Source organism: Lepisma saccharinum, chromosome 13 (genome assembly GCF_977018435.1).
Source record: "Lepisma saccharinum chromosome 13, izLepSacc3.1, whole genome shotgun sequence".
NCBI classification, from domain to species: Eukaryota; Metazoa; Arthropoda; class Insecta; order Zygentoma; family Lepismatidae; genus Lepisma; species Lepisma saccharinum.
In genome coordinates this window covers 20,444,426-20,460,793 of record NC_139241.1, presented here as the reverse complement: position 1 = coordinate 20,460,793, position 16,368 = coordinate 20,444,426, and the positions used below count along the sequence as shown (strand labels likewise).

The following is a 16,368-nucleotide window of genomic DNA, read 5'->3' as shown; positions in this document are numbered from 1 at the left end:
TAGTTATGATCAGAAATAGCATAAGTTTTCTAAGTTAAGAGATTAGTAAGACAGAATAAGACTGGAACTTATAGGCTTACAACAGCAGTTTACTAAGCCAGCCTCCGTGGCTGAGTGGTTAGCACAGCGGAGATCCAGTCTCGGGTTCGAATCCCAGCCTGGGCATGGTTGTCCCTCAATCAATTTCACCATATCATCACTCGCCCTCATCTTCGCGATTACCCAAAAGTGGCAGAAATGCGAAGGAAAATAAACTAAATCAATCAGTTTGCTAAGAGCTTGTGTACACATAACCTTTGCCTGCATTTGTAATGTGGACTCCCTTTTTTACCAGAGTTGAAAATCTGAATCTCTATCTATAACAGAATTTGCAATAAACACAACCATAGAACTGAATACTTCGTAGGTGTGGGTGGCAGTTTGAAGTTGCCTCTCCTTTGACAAAAACCATACCAGATGGGGAAAGCTAGGACACCCGTCTTGAAGTTCCCAATGCACAGAGGGCTCAAGAATCCATGCATCTTTCCCAAAGTCCCTGCTATGGCAATCATCCCCCACTTCTCTCTCCCTCTCCCTCTCCCTCTCTCTCTCTCTCTCTCTCTCTCTCTCTCTCTCTCTCTCTCTCTTTCTGCAGAATATTCGTGGGTCTTTTCATTCCACCAGCTGAATATGTAAATTTTAAATCAACTTTCGATTTTTTAAGTTATTGTTCATTATAAATATTTAAGGAAGCAAAAAATCAGGAGATTTCCACATTTTCCTGAAACTTGTCAGGAGATCAGTATATCGTGCTGAAAATCAGGAAATCTCCTGCGAAATCAGTAGACATAGGAAAGTGTTCTAAAGAAGTGAAAATAAAAATAAGTGCACATCAGGAGTGGACAGGTTTCCAACAAAAGAGAGTAAACCAGCCCAAGCATCCCACCCCCCACCAATGTTTTTTTTTATCTCTTCTGCATCTTCCTGCCCTAATTTCGAAGAGGATGGAGGCAGCCCACCCTCAAAAGTTTGTCCTTTCTCAGCATTGACACAAGGGGTCAGCCATTTGTGGTGCCTGTATTTTCGTGAGGAATGTTTATGACAGGATATTGTGGAAAGCTGGATTCACAAATAAAGCTCATGTTCCACCCTCCGTTATTGGTAAATTTTGACCATCTTTGTCTTCAGCTTGTGTTCGATCTGGTTTGGTCGGTTCGCACCATTCAATATGAATATTGTAGAAATTATTAGTGCAGTAGCTTGCTGCAGTTTTCAACATTATGAAACAAAACCGTGAAATTCCTGCATGTTAATTATTTTGAAATTACTGTTTTCTTTTCTATTATTGTTCACAACAGTTTGACAATACAGATTTCTTCAATTGCAATGTCTGTGATGTGTCATATTATTATTTTCTTTTAACCCACAGAAACAAGTTTCATGAGGGGAATTCTTGTATGCTGAATATGAAAGCATTTCACTTTAATTAATGGAAACCTTTGTCACATTTTTGAACACCCTATTATTTTTTTAAAAAATACATATATTTTTAATATAAAAATTACCAATTGCTGAAACAAAGGTGCAAACTGACTGTGGTGCAAAATCAATCATTTGAGAGTACCATTTTAACTCTCCCCCTGAGCAAGATTTAGGCATAGACCCACAAAAACCCAAGACCCCATGGTGCAGGACAGGGTGCCGCCCTCCTCTTAATTTTTTTCCTGTGAATAAGTTGATGGTTGTGAATTTACAGTGGCAAATTTGCCCCACTGTTTTTTTCTCTTCAGCTCATATTATTTTTGATTCAATTTACGATTATTAATAATATTATTTATACTTAACATTTTTCAGTGCTAACATTCATCCCTTCCTCCATCATAGCAGATGATAAGTGTTACTATAGAGCGACCATAAAGTAAAAACCTTCGATGAAAAGTTTCCGCGCAGAATCCCCTTTCTTCCCTTCAACTCAGGCCATAAGGAAGGATGCTTCACTCTGCCCCTCCCTTCCACATGGGAGTACGGTGCTTAGGAGTCATGAGTCTGCATAGGTCTTTTTGCTTGTGGTTCCACTATAGTGAAGCAAGTGGTGCAAATCCTGGATAAAGCAATGATGCTTATGTCAGCCACATTCTCGATTTCATTCCCATTATGAAAGAGTTTAACCTAGATAAATAGAAAGTGACATACAGATAAGAAAATTGTGATGTGTGTGTGTTGCAGGAGTTCAGTGCAGAGGAGATGTTTAAGGGTTTAAAACTCCATCCAAAATTTGGAAAAATATCTAGTTTGTACATTTTACATTCTCAATGAAAAAGAAATAACTCTCAAAATTTTATTATTTGCTGTTACCTACTTAGCCTTTATAGTTCCACACAAAAATTACATCTGTTGGTTTGATGACAGAGCGTGTTAAGTGGTCAACATTCAGACTCACCACTGGTCTGGGTGTAATTAGTGATTATTCATCAATTTCATCTGATCATTACTCGTTCTCATCCATAGCCAAATGTGAAAGAGAAGCAAAGCTATGTATCAAAAATACAAAATACGCATCTCTCAAAAACATTATTACATAATTTTTAATGTACAAGCACTTTCTCCAACTTTCACCATTTCATAATGAATGGATATGGCTGCAATAAAAGAACACCATGTTTTTTTCTTATTTATTCTACATTTAGGAGCCATCAATTTTAACATGTTTTGAGATCCCATAGCTTTGGGACTCTTGATGATAAATGGGATATTATATGAATTAATTTAAGCATGACATGCCACCCAGGAACCAATGAAACATCCTCTTGATGTCTGATAACACGAAAAAGTTGCGTCCAAGAAAATTTGTCTCTTTTCACAAAAAGCAATGGATATGAGAGTATCTACAACATAAGTTAACTTTTCATCCTCCCAGCGGTTTATCCACAATTTTTCATCAGACGTGTTGGGAGATCATTTTCAGGAAGGTGTAAAGGCAAATTTACTGTAAAAAAAACAGGACCGAAAATTATACCTTCCTGAAAATTTTAGTAGGTGGTGGGGAAAATTTGGGGATATTATGGATTGCATCCTTGATTCACCTAGAAGTAGAAAGAAAAGGAGATTTTAAAAATAAATTAATTTGTGCTTGCAATCATTTCTTTTTAATCTTATGTTTTCCTTAAAGTTTATTATGTAATTATTGACACAAATAATGCAAGTGTTCTCTCTAATGTATGTATGTTGTGTGTATATGTGTGAGAGAAAGCTGAAAACTACAAAACCTTTTAATTTCAGGTGCAAGATGGGGATATTCAAAAAACTTGTTGCCATTTCTATAATCATACTTGTTGCTGCCATCGTAATGAGGAAGTATTCACAACCTCCCCCATTGCCAGACTTACCTGACACGTGGTGGGGACCAGGTCAGCCAGCAAAGGAAGACAAAGCCATTAAGCCTTTCAAGATACACATTTCGGATGAGGTGAGAAAGATTTTTAAGATGAAATTTACATGAAGAGGTATGTTTGAGATTTAGTTGTTCAAAGAATTAAAAACTGGAAAACTGTGCTTGTAATTCCTTAGAATTTTTTAGGATAAGATAGCATAGTTCAAAATTACTTTATTATTGTAATATTAAACACACAAATTAATCCAGATTTATTGATAACTACAGCAGTTAATATGAATTTTGATTAAAAGAAAAAACTTTAGACCCTATTTACATAATGTCTGTCCATTGTAAAGTGTTAACACAAAACAGATTGAGAGGGGAGAGTGTAAAAAGGATTATCTCAGTGAATGAAGCTATACCCTGCATAAACTCATGGTATAGCCTCCTGTGTTTGTAAACAATCAAATTTAGCAGTGCATGATTTTTTTAAGCACAATGAATGTGTAATTAAATACATTGCAACTTCAGTTGTATGTTTTCTCACAGCCTTGTTATTAAAAACTTAGTGTTGGGTATTTTTAAAACTGGAAAAACTTGTCTGATAAGTTATTTTATCAGGAGCAGGGAAGTTCCACTATATTTTCCAATTACATACAAATCAGTATACAATACTATTTCAAACCCGTTTATGCCTTTTCAATTAAGACAAATTTGTTTATATGCATTTATGGTATCAAAAGTGTCTTGTGCTCCATGGGCACATGCTCCTCCAGAAATGTCAAATATGGACCAGTATATAGGGTGTACACAAATTAATATCATAATTTTAAGCATGTGTATTTTCTCTGTGATATAAGACTAACTCAACGAGATTCCATAATACATATGTATTATATTAAAAGTGTTCAATGTTGGAGCCTTTGTGACACTGGACACATCCAGCCACTAGTACTTTTTTTCCACACTGAGGCGAGCACATCTAGTGTAATTGGCTCTGTTGCTGCAACAATCCTGCATCTCAATTTAGGTAGGTCAGTAGGTAGTGGTTGCACATAGACAAAACTCCACAAAAAATAAATCACAGGGGGTGATGTTGCGAGACCTTGAAGGCATAGGTGTGTACACACAATCTGCTTAGGGAAGAAGGGGGGGGGGGCCTTAATGAAAGTTCAGTCCGGAAAGAAAAACCTCATTTTATCTTACTGTTTTAGTTTCATTTTATTGATGGGTGTATGTATATACGTTATATATATGATCTAATGCACCAACATAGAGGCACCATAATGAATAAATAAATTGTATCTGAAATGTGCTGCGCTCCTTTTCCTCCAAACAATTGTGTTCATGCATTTAAGACAAAACAGCAAGAGTCTGAAGTACGTGGTCGTTATAACTTCTCTCTCTCTCTGGTAATTTACAATACATTACAGAAAATAATAAAATTGCAAGCGAAGTGAGCAAGAAAATTATTAGATCCAAATTTTTGCAAAGTGAAAACAATATTGATTTAATATAGCACAAAAAAATTCACGGACCGCCATGGCATTACTTCACAATTTTTGCATTTTGGCACCCAGGGCCAACTGCTGCTGCACCCTAGCTATGGCTCTGAACTTGACCAGACTGTAAGAAAAGGAGATGGAGATATTGCGAGCGAAGTGAAAATTTTAAGAAATGTATTTTTATTTGTACAAAATTTGATATCAAGGGGGACAATTGCCCCTATGTGCCCCCTCCAGGTGCTCTTGTCCGTCTGGAAGAAATAATGCAAGAAAGACGTGAAAACAAATTCCATCTTTGTCCCTGCTACTCTTAGATTCTTCTAGTCTTGCTTTATTTTACCTCAATGTTTGCCCCCTAGAATTGATTTCCATCCAAGGTTGAGGAGAGGCAATAAGAGTATAATATCGTTTAATAATGGCGATAAGATTCCTTTACACTAAATTTCTACGTGAAAGTATAATAATGTAGGGACATAGATGTGTGGAAGGGGGCAAGGACGGCAATAGAATGTCAACCTAAAAGTATATATTTCACATGCATAATTTGATTTCATAGTAATTTACATTAATGCGATAATTTCAAATTCAAGGAGGCAACACTATTATCGGGGTAATATGCCCCATGGAAATTACCTTACTTGTTCCTCCATAGAAAAAATCTGTGGATGTCCATGATTAGGGGGAGCAATTGCCCCCCCCCCCTTGTGCACGCCTATGCTTGAAGGCCACTGGAGAAGAGGCATGTCACACTAACCATGGTATGCAATCCTGCGATGGAGGAAAACTTCATTCAACCATTCCTGCAATTTGTTAAGAATGTGCTATGCACATTGTTGCCAAATGATGTCCTGTTGTTCATGCTCCAGTGGAGGAAAGAGCCAATTCTGGAACATGTCTAGATATGCAATTACTGTGACAGTTTTTAACATGAAAAAGAAAAGTCCACATGCATGTTGTTTGAATACTGCACAGAAAACATTGCCTTTTGATGAATCCCGTTTGGACTGTAGTGTTTCCCATGAATTCTGCAACCCTCAAATGTGGGCATTATGTATATATACTTTTCCACTAAGATGATCCAGCATTTGTTCGCAGAAGTTTTTATTGGTCAAATGATTTGCAGTCTTTAGGGCATGTAACAGCTGCAAGCGGTACAGTCTCAGCTAGAGTCATTTTCTTAACACTTTTCACACCATCGTGGTTGGCATTGTTCTTGATTTTACTACCGTACAGAATTCTTAGAACTCTGCATTAAAGCCACTCTGACATGTTCCACATTCTCATCCAGTGCTCTTCCCATTACACAGGCACACTGTCTGGAATTGGTTATACCACCTACAACTTCTGTAGCTGCTCTTTCAACACACATAGGAGACAACCGGTTGGTTCAAGAAGTGTATGGGGGGGGGGGCTCCCCAATGGTGTAGTGGTAATGTCATCACTTTGTAATCAGAGAGTCCTGGGTTCAATACCTGGTGAAGGCACATAGTGGTTCAGATCCCACTTTAAACTGAAGGTCCAGTCCCAATTAGCCTATCTGTGAAAAAAAGTGGACTCAAAATGAAAATTCAAACTCAACCGGCTGGGGTTATTGACATAACCACAGAAAACACTTAATACAGTGATATTCATTTGTATAGACCCTGTATAATAATTTGTTCCATTGAGGTCAACAGAAATTCATATACTTGAATTTCTGTGATCTAATGAGTTCTAACAAAGATATTTTTTTTTCCAGAATTGCAGTATTTGTGTATTTTGTATCACGTGGCACACATTCTGTGCCATTTCCATTTGCAACTCTATGGATAAGTAGCAATTAAAAAAAGAGGTTGTATACCTGAGCAACACATGTTCTATACAAAAAAATGTGCCACTGGTGGAAAGAGTTAAATATGAAGAAAAGCATTCAAAAATGTTCTTGATGCCACTAAGGTATTGTCAATTAGTAACCCTGCCTTTGAGCAGATCTCTGTGGCAGAGTGGTTAGCATAGCACACTACAATAGCAGATTACACCACCTCCCTGGGCATAGATATTCTTTGTGAGTGTCCCTTCATCATATCAATACTCATCCCCATCTTCACGATTAGCCAAAAGTGGTAGAAAAGCAAAGTAAAATAAACCAAATCAATCATCCTGTCATTGCTATTAACTGTAGCTACTAACTGCATTCATATTTTCATTAAATAAGTAAGTAATACTCATATGGATACAGTGGCATGTTCTCCCATGATATCTGGTTTACTGCTGGTAAAGCACCTTTTTCATATATTTAGAAATTACTTGAAAATCTGAAGTTCTACTTCTGTATGCCTGTATTGATGTTTTATTTCTATCATATCTAATTAATATACAATAAATAAAAATTGTTGTCGTAAACCCAGTCAAATTTTTAGAATACAGCACTGATATGGTGGCTCTACTCTCTCACCTTCTTAAACCCGAAGGTTCATGGCTGCAGCAACACAGGCCTTCCATCTTTCCCTATCTTGAGCAAAATCTATATACTCTTTTCCATCCCTACCGATTTCCCTTGGGTCCATCTCAACGTTGTCCCTCCATCTTCGTCTTGGTCTTCCTACAGGTCTCTTACCATCAGGTTTCCCAACAAGAATCCTGTAAACTCCTCTTTCCTCTCCCATTCGTGCCACATGGCCTGCCCACATAAGTCTTCTTGATTTAATTATTCTAATAATATCTGGACATGAATACAAATTATGTAGTTCTAAATTATGTAACCTTCTCCACTCACCTGTCTCCTCATCCCTTTTAGGTCAAAAGATTTTCCTAAGGATCTTATTTTCAAATACTCTCAATTTATGTTCCTCTTTCAATGTAAGGGACCAAGTTTCACATCCATATAATACTACAGGCAAAATTACGGTTTTGTATATTTTAACTTTTAGTTTCTTAGATATTAAACGAGAAGACAAAAGTTTATGAAGAGAGAAGTAACATGCATTTCCTGAATTAAGCCTACTTTTTATTTCCTCTTTAATATAATTTTCATTTGTTAAAATTACTCCTAAGTATTTGAATTTGATTATGATATGGTAGACAAGTGTTAAAATTTCATGAAAATACTGTATATTCCATGCACATATTTCATCACAAATTCAGTACTTAGGAACGTATAAAATATCATAACTGTTTTATGTTGTATATTATGTTGCAGGTTTTAAATGACCTTCAGGATCGCCTGGAACTTGCAGTGAAAATAACTCCTCCAATGGAAACCACCAGATTTGAATATGGTTTCAACACTGCGTACTTGAAGAAGGTTTTGAAGTTTTGGATGGACGAGTACAAGTGGCGGGAGAGGGAAGCTTTCCTCAACAAATTCCCACAATTCAAAACCAGGATTTCTGGCTTGAACATGCACTACATACACGTGAAGCCTTCAGTGAAGAACACTAAGGTACGGGTGTTGCCTCTTCTCATGATGCACGGGTGGCCAGGGTCTGTTCGAGAGTTCTACAAGATAATTCCTTTGCTCACAACTGAACAGAAGGGAAGAGATTTTGTGTTTGAGGTCATCTGCCCCTCTCTGCCTGGATATGGATTTTCAGAAGGTGCCCACAAACCTGGTCTGGGAGCTGCTGAGATGGCTCTTGTGATGAAGAAACTCATGAACAGAGTCGGTTTCAAGAAGTTCTACGTACAAGGTGGAGACTGGGGAGCCGTTATAGCTGCCAATCTAGCTACACTCTACCCAGACAGGTAAAAATATATATAAGGTATTTTATTGCAATCGTGAAATCATCTGTCTCATAAATTTTGTATAATTGAAAGTAATAAGTGTGTTGCTTGTTAAAAATTAAAGAAGAGTAAATTTACCTATAAAATTTGAACATTTAGCCATTACTTCTAATCTTGAAGCTACAGTGGCCCAGTCAATAGGGCATCTGACTGCCATACAGGACACCCAGGTTCGATTCTTGAGGTGAATGATCTTAGGTCAGAATTTTTGCAGCCTCATCCCTGCATAAAGCAGCTATGGGGTTCACCCAGCCTCAAATAAATGGGTACCTGGGGGCAACCCTGGGGAGGGAGGTTAAAAAGGCTGGAGCATGGTGCTGACCACACCACCCCAAAAATTGTCAACGTTGAGAGTCTATAGGGGCCCTACCCCCACATCCCCTAAATCTGCCTTTATGGCACGGTGCTGTAGACCTTTACTTTTACTTATATTATTCTTGACACTCGTTTACTTCTTTTTCAGAAGTGCAATAAAAGCAATGTGGAATGTTACAAATGTGCATATACATAGGTTTCAGAATGAAAAATAAGCAGTTTAATTTCTAAATTAAATGATTCTAAAATAAGATATTGAGATCTGAAATTTATTCTTCAGGTTTTGTCTCTATGAATCAAAGGAAATAAAAATTGTTTGAGATATCTTTTTTTAGCATAGTTATACATGTATTTAACTAAATTCTGGACATAACTTGCCTCCATAATGGCATGGTGGTAATGTGGTTGCCTTGTAACAAAGGGGTCCCAGGTACAATATTACCTGGTGGAGGCATATAGAGCTTCCAATCCAAATTTAAACTGTAGTTCGAGTCCTGATTAGCCTATCTGTGCATAAAGTGGGCTTAACACTCTAGACATAACTATGCTAGAAAAGATTATGTACCTGGAAACACAATCTCACACTGGCCTGCAGCCATGGGCGTAACTTGGGGCCTAATTTTGAGGGGGCAGAATCGAACTTGGAGCTCAACTTGGGGGGGGGGGGGCAGGCTTGAAGTTTTTCAAACTAAATAAATAAATAATGTGGTGTAACTGTGATATTTGCAAAATCACAAATACTACTCCTAATTATTTTGCTCCACAGGTCCCAGGAGGTTAACAAAGGTACTATTAACTTCAAAATTTAAATCAACTTGAAAATTTTGGGGGTGCAAATGACCCTCCCCCTTGCCCCCACCAAGTTACGCAAATGCCTGCAGCCAGAGGTAAATATGGTTAGGAAAAAATGAAAGATGGTGAGAAAATGGATGAAAGCAGTATCAGATAAAAATAATATAGAAATCCTTTGGAGATTAATGAAATACAAGAATGTAAAAGATTCAAAGATATGGTTGATGCATTTGCACACATTTTCTTTTGATCACCTTGTAATCAAGGGGTCCCGGGTTCGATACCCTGTGGAGGCACAAGTGGTTCGGATCCCACTTTAAACTGTAGGTCCAGTCCCAATTAGCCTTTCTGTGCATAAAGTGGACTTAAAACAACCAATCAACCAATCTTTTGATCACCATTTTATACCATGGCTGCCAGCAAATGTATGAAAACATTTTTCCTTATTTTATGTAGAATCCACTCTGAATATAATTTAATACACTTGAGTCTCTCATTTCAGGAAATCATAGTATGTTGATCCAGAAATATCTTATTTGTGCTACTTTTTAAATGTATGGGAAAATTGTTCATCTGTTTTATTCTCCATTTCAGCCTTCATGGGATGCATTCAAATATGTGCTTTGCAAACACCCTATGCAGCACTGTAAAACTTATCATTGGAAGTTACTTCCCATCATTATTCATGGACGAATTGGAAGCAAGTAAAATATATCCATTAAGTAACACATTTTCAATGTTGCTGGAAGAATTTGGTTACATGCACTTACAAGCTACTAAACCTGATACTATAGGTAAGTAATTCTCAGATATGCACTGACCAAAATTGATATCATTGCATGGAAAAATTCTAAAAACTGCCCTGCCAAAACCAGACCTGAGCTGAGAAATTCTTGTCACACCAGAAATACAATTTCATAATTTCACATTATGTGCAATTTCACCCATTTCTCTTGTTGTACTGTGCATTGAATATTTATGCATTCCACTGAATCTATTGTATTTTTCCAACACAGATAAATTCTACCTTTAGGTTGGCAACACTGTATGACCTTCCCCAACCTTGGACAAAAGCAGAAGGGGTATGAAGTTTGTCCATGTCACCCGAACCAGTGCACCAGCAATGAATGTTGTACTGTGCTTGGGAAGTGTTAGTTAAGAGTGATGCCATCCGGGATCTATTGCGAGTTAATGGTCGTGCCAGTGGAAATGATACTAGGAGCAGGAGTGACTGGTGTACAGTGGCTTTACAGAGTAGTGAAAACAGTGTGGTAAGAGAGAGAAGTGCCAAGAGATTGGACAAAGTTGAATAGTTTCCCATATTTAAAAAAGGGGTACAGAAAGGAATGTGGGCCTCTCCGATGGTGCAGTGGTAGCGTCGTCACCTTGTAATCAAGGGGTCATGGGTTCGATACTCGGTGGAGGCACATAGTGGTTCGGATCCCACTTTAAACTGTAGGTACAGTCCCGATTAGCCTTACTGTGCATAAAGTGGACTTAAAACACCAACTCAATCAATCAAGAAAGGAATGTAAAACCTACAGAGGACTAACACTTATGTGCCACTCAGCAAAGATGTATGAGAAAATATTAGAGAAAAGAATATGGGAAGTAACAGAGCTGAACATGAGAGTGGAACAGTATGGACTTAGAAGAGACATATCAACAGTAGATCTGATATTCACCACTGGGCAATGCAGGAAAGCACTATGAGTATGGAAATGATTTGATTATGGCATTCCTGGATATAGAAAAGGCATACAATAGCATGGACAGAACTAAGATTTGGAAGGCTCTAAGAGAGAAAGGAGTCGAGGAAGAGATAGTATGTAGAGTGCAGAGCACATACAAGGCCAGCCAGAGCCATGTGAAGACACCAGTGGGAAGAATGGAGTGGTTCAGTATAAGTAATGGACTAAAACAGGGAAGTGCTCTTTCCCCACTGCTCTGCATAATTACAGTGGATACAATTAACAAAGGGGTGGGGAAGAAGATAGGAGAGTAAGAGATGAAGGTCCTGTTGTTTGCTGATGACTTAGTAATATGGGGAAACAGGGAAGAAGACGTACAGAGATAGCTTGATAGTTGAAATGAGGAAATCAGAAGAGCAGGAATGAAATTCACTGCAGTAAAGGGTGAGGTGCTAATAACAACAAGAAACAGAACCAGAAATGTATGAAGAATAAAGATGGACATTGAAGAGTTGAGGGTAGTGGAGAGTTTCAAATACAATCTAGGAACCATAATTGAGAGAAGAGGAAGAATATATGAGAAGGTAAACAGAAGAGGACAAATGGGTGGTGGACTATATCAAAGTGTTTGAAGATTAATATGGAACAGGGATGTACCTATGAAATGCAAGATGGTAATATATGACACATACTATGTGCCAATAATTACGCATGGAGCAGAGACTTAGACAATGACAGAGAGAGACAAAAGAAAGATGCTGGGCAGTGGAGATGAAATTTTAAGGAGTATATTGGGGAAGACTAGAAAGAATAGAATAAGGAATGAGGAGATCCGACAGACAGTGGGTGTGGTTAAGCTTCAGGACAGGATAAATCAGGTACAGATCAGATGGTTTGGACACATAAAGAGGATGAATGCAGAAAGACTGCCAGTAAGAGCTTACCATGCACAAGGAGTGGGAATAAGGCCAAGGGGGAGACCAAGATGTCTGTGGAAAGAGAAGATAGCACAGAGTGTTAGGAGAAGAGGACAAGATTGGAGCACTGTGGAAAGAGAGGAGTGGTGGAAGACCAGGAAAAAATGGAGAGGCTTCACTTCTATGCTGACCCAGCCAGAGGCAGGAAATGGCGAAAGATGATGATGAGTCAAGATATTACATCAAGGGTGCAAAAATAGTCGAGGTTGAGACATTTTCTGTTATGTGTGTGGCATGTTCATTCCCATGAGGCATCGAGTTTTTTAAAAATTAATTTTTGAAGAAATCTTACCATGCATATTTTGGCATAAAGCCTGGCATCCAGGAGAGAGAGAGAGGGGGAGAGAGACACACACATAATTACTTTTGCCTCACAGCCAAAATGTCTGCTCCTAATATGGCCACAGACTCCTCTTGATTTGCCTTTACATGCATCCAAAGAAGAAATTTCAGGCAGTAACGTCCAACCAGACAATGATTTGATTGGCCTCAGCATTTCACTCAAGCAGAACTGAATTATTTGGTTGGAGACCTTTGGGACTTGTGAAGAAATCAGCAGAGATTCTGAGTTCAGCTCAGTGAAAAAAAAAAAAAAAAGTACTTAGTGAAGGAACATTGTATAGCTGTTACAGAAAATGAGAACAAGAATTTCCATCTTATTATAGGCTCATTCCATTTCATACAATTCTTGTCACTTCAGCATTTCTAAATTTAACTACTTATTTCTGTATCCATCAAGTGTACAAAACTGATTGAAATTTCTTTTTCAACCTTGTGTTTGGATCAGGTGGCCATTACAATTAGTTGTGTGTGGTGATTTTAGCTTTTTCAGACCTTTATGAAAATCGCTGTAACTTCTGTTATGATTCAAAAACCATTTCTTTCACCTTTTTTAGTCTTAAGATTAATAATTTCCATACTATACTAGTACATTGAATCCGATAAATATTTTCTCACAATTTCTCATCTTTGGGGCCCAAAATAGCCATGAAGGGAAACATATTAACCATGATTCTTATGTTTACTGTGCTGGGACAGGTAAGTCTGAAAATTATTAAACATATTAGGGACCTGGACCCCCCTTTTTTTTCTATAAGCTCCCAAAAATTAAAAATTTGAAAAAATCACCTGTGTTCATGTTGGTCATTATGCGAATGCGATTTTGAAATTATCTCGTGACAATGTTGAATTTTTGGTGACTGAGGCGAAGTATAATAAACGGAGTGGTAAATGTGTGGGGATTTTAAAGTGATTCTCTGTTCTCGTCCCAACATTTAAAACTCCACTATATCTGTTAGTAGGACAGCAGAGCAAGATTCCAGCATCTGACTAACAAGACAACAATGGAATATTGGGTTCAAAACATTATGAAGAACCATATTGTTGGAGCATCTAATGTTCAACTTGCCCATTCTCAAAATAAAATTAGTGTCAATGAAACAATTTTTCATGGTCTTAGATGAAGGAGGGAGGGAGGGGGAGAGAGAGAAAGAGAGAGAGAGAGAGAGAGAGAGAGAGAGAGGAAGAAAGAAAGAAAGGTGCTGCAGATACATTTGTGAGAAGTTTCCAGGCAGGCCTTAATATTAGGAAGCGGTGCTTTCAAAATAAAAATGAATCTGAAGAGTAGTCAGCATGGCAATCATGTCAAGTTTCTATTAATATAAAGTATCCAAATTATATGGGCTTGATAACATGCTGGATAACTACGGCCAACAGGGACGCAACATTGGTCTCAAGATCCATATGTTAAACTCAATATACTTGGAAAAAACTAAGCAGATTGTTCAATGCCACCTCTGCTCTTCCTGCACTTAGGCCACAATGAGTGAACCTGTCATTACGCATGACACTTTTGTTTCTTTTTTACACAATTTACACTCTAAAATTAATTGTTTCATTAGAATGACTGTGTTATCTCATCATCCAGATCCTTAGATAACAAACTGTAGTTTCCATTGCAATTTCCTATAAAGAAGTAAATGACCTCGGGGTGGTTTTTGTGTATACCAAGGTGGATATAAGAACGCGGATAAGACATTTTCCCAGAGATCTGCTGGCTTTGGAATTTCCATCCTTCCATCTGTTTGGAAATTTCGAACCTTCCCAGGAATACATTTTACACCATAAACACTTTAAAGTATAATACCAAACATGACAGCTGAGCATTTGATGGGTTGGAAAGAAAAAGGTTCTTGCTCTGGAATTACTGAATCAAGAAGAGGGGAAACTTGACTTTCACGTATCCTCATAATAAAGGGGTTCTGGGATTGATTCCCCAGCACAGGCAGATAGGGATTGGCATTCTAGTTTAAACTCTAATTCCAGTCCCAATTAGTCAATCTCTGCATATATGGTCATTCCATATGATTTCGACCAACCACTGTCACATCACCATTTAAAAAAAAATATATTTATAATTTGACCACTTATTTCGACATCTTTCAAGTGTTCAAAACCGACATTGAAATTTTTTTCAGGCTTCCATTTGGATCTGGCAGCCATTTTTAATCAGCAGCATGCAGTGATTTTAGCATTTTCAGACCTTCACACCAATCACTGTAACTTCTGTTCTATAATTCCAAATGTAATGATTCAAAAACAATTTCCTTCAAAAATAAATGCCCTTTATTTTTGTTTATTATAATTCTTGCTTCCAGATTAGTAGTTTCCGTGCTATACTACAGTAAATCTGATATTTTTTTTTTCATAAGTTCTCATCTTTAGGTTGCACAATAACCATGAAGGGGGCAAAACACCTTAACCATATTTCTCATGTTTACTTTGTGGTGCTGGGTAAGCCCAAAAATGAATGGTTAAACATATGAGGTGCCTGGGTCTCCTTTTTTTCTATAAGCTCCACAAAATTGAAAATTTTGAAAAAAGTTTGATACCCCGTATCCCCAAATGGGGAACAGAGGAAAAATGTGAAATTTGCACCACAGTGAGAATTCTTCATGCTCAACATAATATTAAAATTTGGTGAAGGTGTTTTTCCGAATAAGAAAAATATTCAACCCAAAATAGCCCCTTTAAATACTAAATGAAGCACACGTGGAACTGTGAAATGAAGAAACTGCAAGAGAAAAGATAACTATAAATACATATAAAACCCAGACTTATTAAAAATGTATAATAAATATGAAACTATGCATTATATGTAGATACAGGGTGAGTCAAAAGTCGTGAACCACCTGAATATCTTTAAAACTCTTGGAGTGACAATGTTCAAAGCATTAGACGTATCTTGGAGTGGAAAACCATGTGCAGTCTGGAATATAGCCTTTGAATTTATTTTTGGATCTGTAATCTGTATTTTTGGGTTGAATTTTGATATATATGGGTTATCAATTATTTATTTTATACTTGAACAAGACCTCATAAGGATGCTTTAATTTGGTCCAGATATGCTGTAAGATAGTATATATTGTGGACTAGAACTAGACCTAATCTTTATATTTAAGAGGAAATGATGCCTCTCGCTCGAGCGCAACCGACTCCCGAGTTTTCCCCGTTTACTTCTCAAAGAAGTAATCAATTCCACTCCTTCTCCGTAACTATTGGACTTACGACCTTCAAATTTTTATGGGACACTTTTCAAAGGTTTATTTCATAATCTATTCATTCAAATTTTCATTATCACAAATGGTTTGATATTTGGTTTTATTTACATTAAATTTGGCAATGTTCTTTCCAAATGCCATAAACAGGCGAAGTCAACCTCGACCCTTTACACGGGACGGGGTCTTTCCCGGTGGTGGGATTATTTTTCTCCTCATTTCGGCAGGACCGCGAGGGAAGGGAGGAGTGCTAATGGCCTGCCTGCTTTCGTTGGAAGAGTAAACCTTCAAGAAATGGAAGATCGAAGAGAGAAAAGGTGCAGAATACCATATTCAAAGGTTCCAAAGAAGAAATCTCGGCAGGGTGCTCTTCTTCGGAATTACTGGAAAAACCGCAGAGAAGCTGAAGCACACATG

The 16,368-nt window shown here is 37.6% G+C and overlaps 1 protein-coding gene across 1 annotated transcript in view; it reads left to right on the top strand.

Annotated features, from left to right (window-relative positions):
• The window catches only part of LOC145997202 (juvenile hormone epoxide hydrolase 1-like), a 37,790-nt gene that overhangs the window by 6,600 nt on the left and 14,822 nt on the right, over positions 1-16,368 (top strand). Inside the window, exons 2-4 of the mRNA XM_083133948.1 lie at positions 3,259-3,445; positions 8,036-8,580; positions 10,321-10,520. Of these exons, the coding sequence (XP_082990074.1) occupies positions 3,266-3,445; positions 8,036-8,580; positions 10,321-10,520 (925 nt within the window). The 5' untranslated portion in view covers positions 3,259-3,265. The remainder of the gene's footprint in view (positions 1-3,258; positions 3,446-8,035; positions 8,581-10,320; positions 10,521-16,368) is intronic.